At 32.2% G+C, this 17,727-nt stretch overlaps 1 protein-coding gene across 1 annotated transcript; it reads left to right on the top strand.

The window, feature by feature from the left end:
- Nucleotides 1-7,823: 7,823 nt before the first annotated feature.
- On the top strand, nt 7,824-17,315 carry LOC114420701 (nucleolar protein 6-like). Its single transcript, XM_028386528.1, has 26 exons — nt 7,824-8,063; nt 8,147-8,308; nt 8,451-8,616; nt 8,701-8,817; nt 8,913-9,043; nt 9,145-9,295; nt 9,817-9,884; nt 10,211-10,309; nt 10,408-10,523; nt 11,818-11,992; nt 12,087-12,197; nt 12,288-12,366; nt 12,499-12,642; nt 12,738-12,851; nt 13,100-13,221; nt 13,292-13,374; nt 13,457-13,581; nt 13,677-13,797; nt 13,876-14,013; nt 14,712-14,808; nt 14,896-15,021; nt 15,443-15,535; nt 15,637-15,742; nt 16,111-16,253; nt 16,353-16,442; nt 16,556-17,315. Exons 1-26 carry the CDS (start codon nt 7,905-7,907, stop codon nt 16,685-16,687), a joined length of 3,168 nt encoding a protein of 1,055 aa, XP_028242329.1. The 5' UTR covers nt 7,824-7,904; the 3' UTR covers nt 16,688-17,315.
- Nucleotides 17,316-17,727: the final 412 nt, after the last annotated feature.

The following is a 17,727-nucleotide window of genomic DNA, read 5'->3' as shown; positions in this document are numbered from 1 at the left end:
GCGCATAGCAGTACAGTGAGATACTAGTAATCTTTATCTTCTTCGAATACCACATTGAATCTAATCGTCCAATGAAGTTTATCTTGCAGTAGCTGGAACTGAGCTTTTCATCATAAAACCTAACATGATTGCAGGTACATCTTTTTAGTCATGCAACGAGAATTAAAATCACCAATGTTAACAGAATCGACAAATCCAACCTTAAATTTGTAATTTTTTATATTTTCATGAAGTGACGTTATACTTTTATTTTCATGAAATTATGTCTTTTCTTATGTTAGGACGTGTATACTTATGTTACTAAAATTAAATCAAATTAGTACTTTTAACCAATTATTTAATTCAATGAATTATTTGTTTTTCTTAATTTCTTTTATCAATACTTACATTTATTCATTAACATTAAATATAACAATATATTCGTAAATAAAAAAATTATGCATTGATAATAAAATATAATTTTAGATAAACATTTAATCATAAATTATTATGTATAACCATTTATTAATTTTTATAATAATTATCTTAAAATCATATCAACATAATTTATAATTAAACATTAATATAAAATTATTTTACACTATCATGATACTATCATTGGATCCATCCTAATTTTGTTGAGTTAAAATACAATTATATAAAATTTTGAGATTTTTTAAGTTAGGAATAAAAAAAATCCTTTCTGTATTTTAATTTATTTTTTCTGGTATTAGAATATTTTTTCACCAATTAATTTAATTTACTTTTAGATTTTTGCAGAAATATATCCACAAAACATACGGGATATATATATATATATATATATATATATACTTATCAGTTCTATACTAACAATTTGTTGGACGACCAGGATGAGCGTTTTACAATTATAAAAATCACTTTGTCAGTGTGTCAGATTATTGTTAACTAGCTAGCTGGAGTGAAGAAATTTTATTTTATACAAACACGAGCTTATGAAGGTATCAAACGATCAAAAGCATGAAATAAATAAGCAGCTGCTGCATTGTTGGTGCAGGATTAATTTAATAATTTCTTACTTTCATCTTCCGGAAAATTTAATCATAATTTTTTTATTTATCAAAATACTCACCCCATAGTATTTACCAATCTATTGATCTTTTTAACAAAGTGAAATTATCTTACTGCAAACCATTTAGTGTAGGATATTTTTTTCCGTCATGGGAACTCGTTTTTTTTAAGATTCATGTTCGTTGATAATGTCAAGAGTATATTTGTAATATTATCAGAAACCAAAAAATATGAATGTATTTTTACATCTTAAAAATCTTCCTCTTTCATGAGAATCTTATTATGTTGATTGTTGCATGTTTCATGAAACTCAATTGCAACATGTTTAAATTTCTCCTTGGTTGTCCATTTCAGTAAATTGGTTCTTTATTTAACAAAGTACCTCATATTATTAATGATTTATTTTGAAAATTAAAGTTTTAATGTTTGATATCATACCATTGATCCCTTTTTAACAATGACTAGGGGTGTGCGTTGAAAAAAATGTTAGGTGCAACATAATCCACGTTTTTTCAAATATATCCAATAATATAGTTACTTTTTTTGTTTACCACTTTAGAATGCGTAAACAAATGTTTAAAGTCGTGTAAACGGCAAACCAAACACGCATTGGAGTTTTGAATGGTACGGAGAAATACTTAACCTCAAAGTGGTATTACTACCATAGTTGGATGGACAAACATCAAAAGTGATCATGGTGCGGTTGAACTATTTAACCAACCTGATTTCTCTCGTAATTTATTTTCTTTCTCAATAGTTTCAAATATATGGTCGCCGATACAATGATCTTATTTTATTTTACCAGCCAACTTGACTTGAATGATTCATTGTCATGGATTTTTTCTTCTTCTTCATACATAGACAAATAAGGTTTGTATTGTAAGAAAGCCACTCATCACTGTCCTTATTTTTATTTTTGCTTCGATGTATTCATTGAAAATATTATGATTACTTGAATTTGGTTTACATGATAAAGTTATTATGTTTGTATTTTCAAGGATCCATCTAAATTAGCATGTCTTTGCATGAAATAAGTTTTTCCTTCATTTGTAGGACTCCATGACAGACAAAGGGTGATGCACTGAGATCTTATTTGGGATGACTATTAATCGTGAGTTTTAAATTTTTTTCAAAACAACCACCAAAATTTATTTATTTTTCTCTATTTTTTAGTTTGAAAAAAAAAATTATGATGTAAATTTTCCTTTGAGAATGACACATGATCTGACATTGTTTGTGTTCTCTCAATTCTCTCCAAGGTTGATATTAATGGGTTGGGCTTAAAGTCTCTCATCTTAAGGAAAAGCTAATTACATCACCATTTTTACTCTTTGCACCACCAACCTTTTTATGTTTTTTTTTCAGAACGCCCTTTTAGCGGAAACTGACAAAGTACAAGAAAGATTGCATTACATAAACTAGTTTCCATGATGTAAATTTTAAGTTAAAAAAATAGTTTCAATAAAATATGAAAAAAGTGAAAAAATGAAACATCAAACATGGCCTAAAATGAATCCAAAGAGAAAATGAGATAAATGTCTGGGATATTGTAGGGGGAGGGTGCAAGAAGGGAAGATTGGTGGAGGAGGGGAGAAGGGGGAAAGTAGTGGTGGGCGGAGGGTAGGAAGGGGAGGGTTGAAGGCTAGAGAAAAAAAGGGAGGGTGCAATGAGAAGAGGAAAGGGAGGATGACGGTGGAAATAGTTTGGATATTTCAAAAAGTAAGAACAATTAGGGGTTTTTTTTAATAGTAGGAAAGGTTGTATAAATAACAATATCACTAAACAAAGTATGATAAATGAATTTATACCTTGAGTCCAATAATAGATAAATGTTAGCAAAACTACATGATATTTTCTTTTTCATTATTTTTATCCATATAAATTAAAGATAAACATTAGAAATTTATAATAATTTAAGCATTTCATTCAATCAACTAAATTATCTCTTTTATTTAATATACGCCTTAAGTGACTCATTTTAATTTTATCAAGAGAAAAAAAACATTATATCACTTTTTTTTTGTTAGACCATTCAACTTTTTCCCACTTAACTCAAAGGGGTTTGGTAAAGTGGAGTGAGACAGGATTTCACTCATGTCAAGTTGCATGTTTGAACTCTAATTGATCTCCTTCCGGTGAAATAAATATAAGTATATTTGTAAACGCTCTATGAGCACAAAAACTTTTCCTATCTTAGACTCTGATGTAACAAGCCACCTACAATATTGTTCTAAACTATTATAACATATGATAGCATACATGATACTATTATAATCCTAACATGCTTAAACTAGCATGTAGAGAGAGCTGATATATCATATGAGAATGATCATCTTACGTGACAATGAAAATGTTGATTAACATAAAAGACTAAAATTAAAGCATTTTAAATTTAAATTAAAAACTCATTTAATTATTAAATTATCTATAAGATTTATCAAATAAAAAATTAAATATCTTAAAATTTTAATTTACATCAAGACTATCATCGTAACCACCACCAACACCTTCATGACCACCGTTGTCGTTACCAACATGACTGATGTTGTTGCCACCACTGGTCGCGACGACGATGATCACGATGTTGGTGGTTGTGGTGATGGTGGCAACAGTAACAACGACAACATTCATGTTGGTGGTAGCGTGGTTGACGATCATGGTGGTTGTTGCAGTGATAGTCATTACAGATATGGTGGAAACAATCATGACAATGATGTTGATGATAGGTTTGAGATATTTTAGGATGTCATAAATTAATCTTTAAAATATTTGATTTTCTATTTGGTAAATCTTATAGAGATTTTCTAGTTAAATAATGTTTTAATTTGAATTTAAAATATTTTAATCTTAACCTTTTATTTCAATCTAACAGTTGAGATTAGTCATTCTCATATGATACATGGTATATATATAGTATTCCTTTTCTTTTCCATATACTATACATATAACTACACTATTTAAGTATCATCCAAACTTCATCACTAGATCAACATGCCCTTAGAAAAGAGCTATATATCATCCGTACACATAACTACAAGTTTCAAACAAAAGTCCCCCTTCAAGGGAAATATTTACATAATCCAAAACGCTATGCTAAGGCCCTAAGCTAGTCCCCTCTGACATCATCTACATAACTGGAAAAAAGAAGGAACTTGATTCATAGTTTATCCTTCAGTTCCAAGTCTTCTAAAAAATGTGCGATCTCATGCAGCATCAGTACCATCAACTCTCGTGCCATGCACGATCATCACAGTCATACAACATAACACAAACACAAAAGCAAGGGTAAGTTTAAATAAAAAAAATTATACCATAAAAGGTAAAAGCATAAAGAGATAGCTTAAAGTAGAAGCCTAAATAAATCATCCATTCCCAAATCAAATCAACACTTGTGATATGATGATCTCAATTCACATTTTAATCGCATATGCATATGCATCACGGAAAGTTATGCGGACACGAGTCCATGCAGATTCTTAAAACTCTTAGGTGGTCTCCATAGGCCCTATTCCCTATCATGGTCCAACTCTTTGACTATTTAGGGACTGTTTTTAGCTGACCCTGTAGAGGCGGTGTGATTTTATCGAAATTAGACAAGTGTGGATAATGACTTGCCTCTGTAAGGTTTGAATGACTTACATATATAGGAGTTCGTTCACTCATCTAATCTATAGGTCCATTCTCGTTAGCCATCATGAAAGTTCCCAGCACTAGGTTGAGAGCCCACAAAGTATTCTCAATTCACGTGTCTATCCACATGCAATACCATGTATGCACTATTCATCAGACAAATATGGTACTACAAGTCCATTCTCATTCATAACACATACTTAGGAATCCATCTAGCAACCCCATAAGCCTAGTAGCACCGTAATAATTATCAACAATAAAATCATAAGCCAAACCACGCATTATAAATGTACATCACTCTTCATTTCCTATTATGCGTATATGGCCTTAATGACTTATAAACATGAAAATCAAAGCTATGCTAGCACCATTAAGTTTATTCTTGTCTCATTTAAAATCTAAGAAGATTATCTCCAACTTTTATATTTACCCCAAGACCTAGTTTGGAATTATACTTCACCTAAAATTACAATTTACATGAGACTTTTACTTATTACCGACAACTTGACCTTTGTTTACTAATTTGATAATTTCTAGAGTTATACATAATATTTTTAAGTGAGACCAAGCCATTAGTTAGTTATCATCCAGGGATACAACTTTTATGAAGATCACTTTTCCTAATTCGATCATTTGACTCACCAACAAGATCACTCGACTCACTCAGTGAGTTCTGCTCACCCAGTGAGTAAAACTTTTTTTTTTAAAGAATTTTCTTGAGGCAGTGGGGTTTGGTCCCCCAATGAGATTGCATAATTATGCAATTCACAATTTGCCCTCAAAACAGGGCAATCCAAACCCAAATCCATATCAAACCAATTTTGATCAATTCAACATATACTTTCATCATTCAATAGCCAAAAGTCACGAAATAAACATCAACACTTAGGGTCAACAACAATTTACACATTAAAGCTTCTCTTGCCTAAAATAGTCTCCTAGGTTTCCAAATTCTCTAAGAAGGAAAAGGCAAGGAGGAGCTTGTTGAATCTTTGTGATCTTTCACAGGTTATGATTCAAGAGTAACTAATGGAACCTAAATCAAACATCAGAGCAACTTCAAACTAGATTCTAACAGAAACCCACTTGAGAGCTCATGCAAAAAAGGAAATGGAGCTCAAGGAAATACTAAAAGGAGAAGGGGTTTGTAACTTACCAACTGAAATCAACCAAGGGCTCTAGGATTTAGAACAACAAAACTTCCATGGAGTGAATCCAACCATAGTTAGCTCTTAAAGGGTAAGGTTCATAGCACAATTAGGAATGGAGATAAAAAGGAAGGAGATGGAGAGAAATGAGACTCTCCTATAATGTTTAAGGGTTGATCTCCTTTTTTCTATTTAATTACCTTTTTCTTCTATTCGCACCCCTTATTTATTCATTTTTATAAATGGATCTAGGCCCAAAATTACCTTAGTCCACTAAAACTTATATACCACTAAAATAATCATATAAATACAAAAACAACTACTACACCAAAAAACATGATAACACACTCGAAATCTCTGTTGCAACATAAAATAAATTAAGCACTTAAACACATGAAAGAAATAAGAATACCTAAAAACATGACATTACATCTGACACCATCCCCTCCTCCAAAAATTCCTCTACCATATTTTTTTATAATTTAAACAATCTAAAAATAAAATTACTTGTTTTACATGTGTATTTCAAAACCAGACCCTAATGTGAAGGTTATTGTTGTTGTGACCACCAATATACCATCACCAATGTGTTTCCAACATTCAAATATATATCATTGAAAGAAATGCTAGTGACACTCTTTGAACCAATTTATGGTCATCGACCTAGTTAAGACACCAGGTCAATGGGTCAAAAGTCGAACTGGTGGATCACTTATTAGTCTGGTATATATAAAAATTAAAATTTATACAATATAGTTAACAAAATGTGATAAATCTATAGTTTATATTTTAATATTACATAATTATTTATTAATATAAATTATTTTATTGGATATTATCATTAAATTACTAAGGAAATTCTTGTTATTTTCTACAGTTATGTACAAAAGTAGTCAAATGGTCATGAGCAAATATGGTGAAAATGTATAAATACATATATATTAAATCACATCAAGATAAAGATAATAATTATTAGTTATTATATATTTTTATCAAGATCAAAATTATATTATAGGAGCATATCACATGCTAGTATTAAATAATTAACTATTAACAATTTAACATGTTTTTAGAATTGTAAAAAAATCTCTAAAAAAAATTAAATAATGATCGATTGGGTGAAATCAGGGCAATCTAGTCCGGGTCATCAATTTTGGTCAAATTCGATATGATCAAACTAGGTTGATCCAGGTGGACTACATTTTCAGTCTGATGATTTATCGAACCAGCCAGACCATCGATTCTTGGTTGAATCGGTGTGATCAGTCTAGCTTCCACAACTATGCTTTCAATAGTCTTTATCCTATATTATTTTTTTGATTAACTAAAATTTGTTAAAAATCATTAATTTTGATGAGACTCACTTATCATTTAACGTTTCTATCTCTCGCTTTAGATGTCTGATTAAAAAAAAATGGTGATCACTGGTAAATTTAAACCAATCACAAAAAAGTGTTAAAAAGATAATATAAGCTAATGTTTCTAACATTTTTCAAATTAAAAAGAGTGATTTTCAAGATAATATAAGCTAATGTTTCTAATATTTTTCAAATTAAAAAGAGTGATTTTTCTCCAAAATTTAAGTTATTCATCTAAGGATAATTTTTTTATACTGATTAATATATTTTTCTCCTTTCTCTATATATTTTTTGTTACTAAATAATATATGTTTTTTCATTTGTTTTGTTAATTTCATTTTTCGTTGAAATAAACAAAGAAATTTGACTCTATAAAGTAAATAAAATAAAAGAGATAAAACAATAAATTTATATCTCAAATAAAACAAATAAAAAAATCCAATCTCAACTCTGATTGGATTGACATGTAAATTTTTTAAAAAAAGCCGTCGTTGTTTTCAAATAAATATTATTTAAACAATTTACAAATAAAAATATTATCATTTAAAAATTTTATTTTTTCTCAAAAATTGAAAAAATAAAAACTTGATTATTATAAAGTAAATTTATCCATATATTCAAAAGATTTGCCTAGTCACTTAGTACTATTTAACACGTCAACCGCCATCGTTCTCCCATAAACCCTAAACCCAAACAAGCCGTTAGTTCATTCTGCCGCGTCTCCACCACACTCACGACCATGGAGGCCGACGCTATTGCTGTGGACTCAACGGAGTTAAAGTTGACGGAGCTATTGAAGGAGGTCAACGTAGACCACTCACATCAGTTCTCTAAGCTCGTCGACGACACCGTTTCCGCCATTAAAACCTCCATTGACAAAATCCCCAACGATTTCAAGGTCATTCTTCTATCCGTTTTTCCCTATGCTTTGATCTTCGGTGCATTCAACACTGATCCTTCTCAATTCGCGTGAATTCGCAGGTAACTGCTGATTTAGCTTCGCGCTTTGTTACGGACATTGGTGCTGATAAGGTCGAGTTCAAGTTTAAGAAACCAGCGTCTGTTAAGATTGGTGGAAGTTACTCCATACAAAGTATTGCGAAACCTGAAGTTAATGTGGATCTTATTATCAGGTTGCCAAAGGTACTATCATCAGAAAAAAAAAAAGAAGAACGATCACCAAACTTACATATCAGTTAATGTTTAATTTAATTTAATTTATCAATGTGAGGCTGTGTTTCGATCTTTTAACGGTCTTTAGTTACCTGTTTTCATGCTTTGTTAGGAATGCTTCCATGAGAAGGACTATTTGAATTACAGATATTATGCTAAGAGGTGTCTCTATCTCTGTTTGATGAAAAATTATTTGGAGAAGTCTCCATCTATTGATAGGGTTGAATGGTCCACTCTACAGAATGAAGCCAGAAAACCCTTGCTCGTTGTGTATCCAGGTTTTTACTCTGTGTTAGCTTCGCAATTTAATTGTAATGCCTTTGAAATAATGTTGGTGATGCTAACAACGAAAATATTTGCAGCTGCTAAGCTTGTTGAAGTTCCTGGTTTTTTTGTAAGAATTATTCCGTCAGCTAAGGCTATATTTAGCATAGCGAAGTTAAACTTGAAGCGCAGCAACATTCATAATTTGAGTGATGGTCTGTGCCTACAACACCTTTTTTTCTGTTTCACTGAGATTGTTGCTCCTTCTTTTGATACAGAGTATTGATGATTGATTGTTGATATTATGAAGGGACTGCTCTTCTGGCTACACCGAAGTACAATTCTAGTATTTTGGAAGACATGTTTATAGAAGATGTGGAATTTATCAACAACTATTTTCTTGGATGGAAGGAACTAAGAGAGGCTTTAATCCTGCTTAAGGTTTGATATATGATTTTTTCGGGAGTATTTATGTGTGAGATTCAATGAATAATAATTGTACAATGGAACACTGAAACCATTGCTTGTCTTCATTGATTTAGGTTTGGGCTCGACAGAGAAGTTCGATGCATGTTCACGACTGCCTGAATGGGTTTTTGATTTCCGTCATTTTGGCATATCTTGCTTCTAAGCAACATATTACAAATTCAATGAAATCAACTGAAATAATTCGTATCACGTTGAACTTCATTGGTATGTGTATAGACTTTCCTTTGCAGTTCAGTTCATTTTGTTAAGCTCTTCTGATCATGTCAGTGCACTAAGCTTGGTCTGTTGTGAGAATGAAGTTGCTCATGTTGGTGAATTATGGCAGCACTAAGTGTTGTGTAATATGTTGTGCGTGTGATACACATCCATTTTTCTATAAAATGCTGTAGAAAACATTTTTTAGCTCTCTTATAAGAGTTTAAAATCTTTTTCTTTTAACAAAAAATGCTATGGAAAACTACTGTCTTTGACTTTTATTTTTTGCACTCAATGCATTATCATTGTCTCTTCTGCAATGTATTTGGTTAACAAGTTCTGTAGTCAAAACCAATTACCTTTTCTTTTCCATCCAAAGGAATTACAAAAAGGAAAAAAAAACTTTGCTTCCATTGTCAATTTCAATTTCTTAATGAATTTTTATGTAAAATTTAGCATAGACTGAGAATGGGGATCTGATAGGTATTCCCACAATAGATAAGTATTTATTAATGCTATTGGTTTTGCAGCCACCTCAGAGTTGTGGAGTCGAGGTCTCTACTTTCCAAAGGAAGGCCATAGCAATATTACAAAAGAGGTCCTGATCTCTACTTTTTTTTTTGTTTAATTATTTTTTAGTTTTGTAATTCTATTTTGTGTATCATTTGCATTCATCTTTCATTTATTCTTTGTTCTTTTGTTTTGTTGATTTGGTGGTTGTTTGAAACAATAATTGCTTATTTTTTGAAAGCACTTTCAAAAAACTCTAAAGAAAGCAATTATTTTTTCAAAATAAGCTGAACTTAACTCACACTAGATTGGTGCAAATTTTTAAATAAATCAAACAACATGCTATGATCATTAATTGTTTGCTGTTTATTTTTTATTCATGCAATATGTTGTTTCCACTATTCCAATTTGCAGCAAAGGATGCAACTTAAAGAGTCATTTCCAGTTGTCATATCTCATCCGTTTGGAGGATTCAATTTGGCTTTTCGAATGTCTAGGATTGGTTTTACTCAGGTACTCATGGCCAGCACATCAACCTGTTTTTTTTAGTATTATAAATATTGCAGTACTCATTTTGATTATATATTTATTTTTGGATCTTCTATATTCAGCTTCAAAATGAGGCTACTTTGACACTTAGGTGCATGGAAAAGTGTAGAGATGGTGGATTTGAGGAAGTTTTTATGACCAAGATTGACTATGCTGGTAAATATGACTATTGTATGAGGTAATGCTTCATTTAATGTTTGCTTGTCATTGACAATGTCTGAGAGCCTTTGCCTCTTGTATAGTATTACTTTCTTCCCTATTAAGACTTTCAGCCTTTCAGTGTGCTTTGCACTGTTGTTTATTCTGTCATATATACACACACACACACACAGATATATACATATACATACATATATATATATATATACAAACACACACACACACATATATATAAATTACATTCGTTAGTTATAATCTCACTAGTGTAAGATGTTAGAGCAAGCTGCAATCTTGGAAATAAATTAAATATATAGATGATTAAAATTAAGTCAATATTAGGCATCACAGTTCGATTTTGAGTAGCTCTTCAAAAGCAGGTAAATAACAAAATAAGTTATTATTTTTATTTTACATGACTTATAAAACCTTAGTGATATTGTTCCAGCATATATATTTACATCAGTTGGTGCTGACAGGTCTTCTTTTAGAGACTAGGATGTGTAATTTCCAAAGTTTTGGTCTATGTTGCAGATAGATCAGTTGGCTATCATTTCCTTTGTTTTATATCATTCTGATGGGTGATTATCATTTGCATCATTTATATATTTATAATATCAATTTCTTTTATCCCTTACTTGACAACTTTAAGGCAGTTGGGATATAAAATTTGTGTGTAATTGTGTACTTTGGCAGTTCGGCACTCCATCAAGTTCCTGGTAGACAAAGTAAAATTTAATGAAGGGCAACTGAGCATAGTGTTAGTGAAAGGATCAACTAATTACAAGTGGATAGACTAGAGATTAAGGATTGAGAGTTATAAATGGGTTTTAAATTGGAACGATGGTTGCTTGGGCAGAATTTTAAAGAGAATATATAAAAGGTTGCGGTGAGATATGTTGGTAATTTAAACCAAATATAAAGGTCTTCTATTTATATGGTTTTGTGGCATCTTAATTTCCACTGGTGACATGGAGGGATATTTGAACAGCAAGGTGTTTGAAAATGCTAATATTGGTGAATGTGGAGAATAACATGGATATTGAATTTGATAGCATAATAATTATAATGATGTAAATAAACAGCCCTGTGGCACTTTCTATGATGCATGTGCTTATCTGTGCTACCTGATAACATGTGGGAGACATTTTAACTTTTTCTCCTCTGCCTTCAGTTTTCTTCTTGATGATAGATACTATTCTATCCAGATACTTTATTTTATGATGGGCTATTCTGTCCTTGAATAATTTTCACGATGACTTGCTTCCTGTTATAAAAGCTGTAAGTTTATATTATCTGATGTTTTGCTCTTATAGAATAAATTTGAAGGGAAAGAAGGAGGTATTTGCATCTGGATTTTGTTTGGACGATGAGTGCTGGAGATCATATGAGGATAAAATACATGGTATTTTGTCTAAAGGGTTGAATGATAGAGCCAAATTCATTCAAGTTACATGGAGAAATACACATTGCCAGTGGAGTGTCGATGATGTATGATTTTAAGCATAAATTTCAGTATCTCCTTTAAAATGTGATTCATGCTTTGGGTCTTCTGTTCTGTTTCTAATTGAATTCACAACTTCAGGGCTTGTCGGTACTTGATAAAGTGCCCTTGTTCATAGGAATTTCGGTGAGTACTTTGGAGAAAGCATTTAGGATGGTTGATATTGGCCCAAATGCTGAAAGTAAAGAAGAGGTATATTCTAATGCGCATACCCACTTTTTCATTTTTGATTTCAAATTTGGGTTGCTGTTACCCATGATTTTCACTGATGATTTGAAGCAGGCTCTTGAATTTCGAAAGTTTTGGGGAGAAAAAGCAGAGCTTAGAAGATTTAAAGATGGTAGAATTGCAGAAAGCACAGGTAAGGCATATGTTGTTACAATTCATTTTTTATCTAGTTTGTCTATCATAACTGTCTTTTCTTATTGGCTGAGATAAAGTATCTTGATGACTACTGAAATGGTGCTGGTTTTTTCCCTAAAAATAATTCCAGTATGGGAAATTGAGCAATGGGCGAAGCATCTTATTTTAAAAAGAATAGTTGAGCATGTACTTAGTAGGCATCTTTCTCTGTCCAAGGAAAATATTGTGGTTGTCGTGGATCAACTTGATTTCTCTTTGCTTCATGGTTCTGGAGGTAACAATCTTTGTGAATTCTTCCTTTTTTGGTCTCGTATGGTATATGCTTATCTTATTAACTGCCGTGGTGCTTTTGAAATGATTAATCTACAGATCCTATATCATACTCTGGAAATTTGCTTGGGGCATTTGATGTTTTATCAAAGCGTTTGCGTCTTATTGAAGACCTCCCTTTGAAGGTGTCTAGTGTACAGCCTTTAGACTCTGGTATTTTACCTTTCTGGACAAATATTTTATTTATTCAAATATAATCTCCTTATAGATTTTCTTGTACCATTTTTCAAGTGATCCGTGTCAATGCTGACTGGTGTGTTTTTATAGTTTATTAATAACTGAATTTTTTTTGCAAAGAAGAAAAAATTAATTAATCAAGTATAAGGGTGTTTAAGTTGTACATTTTGAATCTCATTTAAGCTTGAGCTCAATCAAAGTTCTCTGCTTATTGTCATTTACAGCTTTCAGGTTTACATCAGTCTTCCCTCCTGAACCTCATCATCTAGCAAATGAAAAACATGAATCTCTCAGACTGAATAAGTTAGTTCCATCATGCATTCAACCACTGGAAGTTATGATTCAGGTATGGCTTCATGCACCAGTGGTGTTTTTACAGATAATTTATGAAGAGCTAACTTCTTTTCCCTTTACAGCTGGAAGGTTCTGGGAACTGGCCAATGGATGAAATCGCAATTGAAAAAACAAAATCTAGTTTCCTTGTCCAAATTGGAGTGAGGTAGGGGTATGAATCCTTTATTCATTTCAGGATCTTATTCTTTTTCAATATTTAATGTGATATGATAATGTTATCATGGCAGTCTTCAAAAGATGTGGGGGATGACATGTACTGCCACTGAGGATAATGTGGATGTGTTGGTGTCTGGATATGCATTTCGTCTAAAAATTTTGCATGAGAGGGGTCTTAGTTTGCTCAACAAGGAAAGTATGTACTTCCACTTCATATAAGATTATGATTCTGATGATTTAATTGGAAATCTTGCTTCTCAATTTCACTCATCAAACCATTTTAACATGCAGTTGGGAATGATCAAGCTAAGCGGATTCCTTCTGCTGACAAGAAACTTTTTATCCGAAGTCAGCATGCTAACATGATCAATGGGTTACAAAGTCGTTATGCAATATTTGGACCAGTAGTTAGGTAAATATTTGAAGATTTCTATGCTCAGCTATATTCCATTTGCAATTTGTAAATTATGTGGACCTTTTATATGTCTAGACTTGCAAAACGATGGGCTGCTTCACATCTATTTTCATCCTGCTTGGTAGAGGAGGCTGTTGAGCTATTGGTTGCATATCTTTTTCTTAATCCTTTGCCATATGATGTTCCCTGCTCACGGATCACTGGGTTTTTGAGGTGAGTTTCCTAATCATTGTTACTCATTTAATCAAGCAATCGTAATTTTGACAAGATGAAATGACTACTTAAGCAGTGACTGCTTCAAAATTGCATCACATACTGTCAACTCTGTGTAAAATCACTATATTATTGCTTAAATCAGACCTGTATTAAGATAATGCAACATTCTCTCACATTTCTAGCCTAGTCTCTTGCAAAAGTCACGGGCCAATTCCATTTTGCCCTCACATAACTCAACAAACAGATCATACACATCATTATCTCACATTTCTACCACCTCAGCAGTTACATTTTCCCTCTCTTTAGTCATAATCCTCTACATTAAGCCCCTTTCTACCCCTTCTCATATTTGCAAAGGGCTTAGGCCTTTATTCATAAATTAATATTAATTTATTTTCATTTTTATTGTATTATATATATATATATATAATACAATAAAAATGAATATTCTAATTAAAAACAAAAATAATTTTTATTTTCTTAAAGAACAAGGAAACAGCCTCTTTGCATATGCAAGGGTAAGGCTGCGTACAATATCCCTCCCCCATACCTTCGCATAGCGAAGAGCCTCTGGGCAATGGGGTACGAAGTTTTTTTTTCTTAAAGAACAAAATGCTTGTTATGCTTAATATCTATTCAGAAGTCTTCTTAAAAATATTACAATACCATCTTATGCTTATTGATTTCATTGACAGGTTCCTGCGGTTACTCTCGCACTATGATTGGACTTTCTCTCCGCTGATCGTTGACATAAATCATGACTTGAGCCAAAGTGATGGGAAAGAAATAAATGTAAGTTGTGTGTCTGAGTACATGATTAGATAAATTTGATAATGTTGGTTTGGATGTCTTCGGAATTATATTTTGTTTGATTTTCAGGACAACTTTTTGCTAAGAAGAAAAGGTCAGGGAGAAAATGGACAAAGTGTAGGATCAGCAATGTTCTTAGCTACAGTTTATGATAAAGAATCCGAGGCTTGGACTGGATTATCACCTAGTGGAATGGTTAGTTGCCCTTTAAATTTGTAATAATTTTTAGTCTTCTTAGATACATAATGCCTGAGGCCTAATGTTCCTTCATTGCATTCCTTACTCCACTTTGGTGTCACATAATTCAAGGAATATTTTTTAGAATAATATAAGGCTTGGGTTAGGTAAAAATAAATTTCCTGCAAGAATGGCCTCAGTAGTTGGGGTTTAGTAACAGTTGTGTGGGCTGATAATATACAGGAAATTCCCAGTAAGTATAGCCTTAAGTTTTTCATACATAAGTATTCTGATCTGCTGATGTGTTTTAACCTTCATGTCCAAATTTTAGCCCTGTTTCTCCAATGCATATCTTTTAAGTGTTTGCTAATTTATAATTTTATAATGACTTGTTAATTGCCTTGTGATTATTTATCAATATATTTATAATTTTTACCAGGAACTTAAAAGGTTAGTTGCATATGCCCGAAGCAGTGCCAATTTGTTGGCAAAACTCACATTTCTGGAAGAGATTGGTCCATTTAGATGGGAGGTGAGTGGAGCACATTTTTCAGATATTTACTCATTTCAACTTTTAACTGTAGAAGAGATATCTTTTGAGAGACATAATGAATTTTTCTATTCTTGCTGCAGTGCCTTTTTAGAACTCCTTTAAACAATTATGATGCAGTAATTTTTCTCCACAAGGACAAACTCCCGTATCCCCAAAGGCTTCTCTTTCCATCAGAAGTTAATCACGGTATAATTAGTAGCTGGTAGTTTACTTAATTAAACCACCCTTAAATGATTCAAGGGTAAGGGGTATATAATCAGTTGGTAGTTATATTTGTAGCAAGCCAGATGCATTATTTCATAGTCATAACTGGTTTTTCTGTGTGTGGTCAAGTGCGATGCCATCATACAAAATGTTCTAGACCCATGACTATGAAATATACATATGCAGGATGGCATTGGTTCAGACCTCATTTGACTAAGGAATTAAATTAATTAATGTTAAAGAACAGTAATTATTGATGGTTTGATCTTTTAATATTTTACTTTATTTGCTTCCCTTTAATGAGTTATGCTTAATTAATCAAATCATATTCTCATTTGCATTGTTGGCAGGAACACATGTTGCTGAAGGACAGGCCAGCAAGTGTTTCCAACCCTTTTTGTTGCCTAAAGATTTGAAGGGCAGGCCAGAGGAACTTAGAAATAAGTTGCTGGTAGATTTTGATCCATCAAAGTGCTTTATCAGAGATTTAAAGGCACGTACAGTGAAAATGATTTGATGTTGAATATAATGTTGTTTTCCCTTTGCACAGTATCCTCTTTGCTAATTAGATACTATCACTTATCACTTGCAGCAAGAGTTCTCAACCACATTCCAAGTATGGCATGATTATCTGGGAGGTGATGTTATTGGCCTAACATGGGGGGAGTCATATCCTTCCAAGGTATAAAATTTGTGTTTATATTAGTGGATTTTTTTCCAAGTATATTATGAATTCTTAATTTACAAATCTCTGCAAATGGATCTGCTGATCACTGTTTTTTTCTTTCTTAAAAGAAGCGGAAGCACGAGGAAGTAGTAGTTGAGGAAGAATATAACCCTTGCAAGGTGTTAAAAGCGGTGGGGGAAGTTGGGAAAGGATTTGTGAAGAGTATATATTTTCTGAAGCCCCCAAAGCTCATGAATTAATATTGTTTTGGTCATCTTATCAATAAGTATATTGAGATAACTTTGCCCCAGTAACTAGCTAATGTTATCAATTAGAAAATTTATTAGCATGGAGGAATCAGTCCAATATAGGATCAATGTAGTAGAGCACAAGAGTAGAGTACCATTTTGTTGAGGGAAAAGAAGAATTACTGTAGATTGATATTTATGTATATTCTTGTATATGATTCCCTTCCAACTCCACAACCAGCCCAACAAGGATGAAGAAAAAGTTCCCGATTCTTATTGGTGAAGAAGCTGATGATATGGCATACTATACACACGAGATATTTCAATGGAATGTCTTGATGCCCTTGATACACATTCAAGATGTCAGAGATTTTTGCCCGTGCATAGGTGGTGTAGTTATTTTATTGCGGTAATGCTGTTTTAAACTGAATTTTAGAACTCTGCATCTTTAGGTCTTTTGTCCGTCTGAAGGTTGCCAGTACATTAAGTTCTGGAAGCGATTATTTTCATATTCAAGAATGCAGTGTCTTGTTGCTGTAACAATTTTGAAACTTACTGTAGTTTTTTTTTCTCCTTTGGTTTATTCATGCATACTTAGATTACTACTAGTGGAAGCTAAAGCTTAATATTGGCCAATCCAGTATGGTTGTCGCAATGCTGAATGTTATTAATTTCGTCTCGGATTGTTTGATATTTCGTATCATAAAAATCAGCTGTGTTAGTGTCACTGAAAACAAAAGGGTACGAGTGCCAAAACGGATTGGTGTGTTTGCATTGCGCATTGATAGAATTTATTATTGAGGATAATTTGATAACAAGCTAAAAATTTACTAGCCCAGTTTGGTTCTTTGCTTGTTGCAAGTCAAATGAATTTTTAATTTTAGATTTTAAAGAATTGGAGACAAGTTTGCTATTATTAAATGTTTGAATTCAAGAATGAGGAAACATTTGGTAAGGAAGAAAATTTTTCATGCGCCTGAGAATGATGATTTTTGAAAATCATAAATCAATGAAATTTTTTCATCTAAGATTCCTGAAATTCATAAATCAAT

The sequence above is a fragment of the Glycine soja genome, chromosome 1 (genome assembly GCF_004193775.1).
Source record: "Glycine soja cultivar W05 chromosome 1, ASM419377v2, whole genome shotgun sequence".
Classification (NCBI taxonomy): domain Eukaryota; kingdom Viridiplantae; phylum Streptophyta; class Magnoliopsida; order Fabales; family Fabaceae; genus Glycine; species Glycine soja.
Note: the sequence above shows the minus strand (reverse complement) of the source record. Positions and strands in the feature narration are given on the sequence as shown.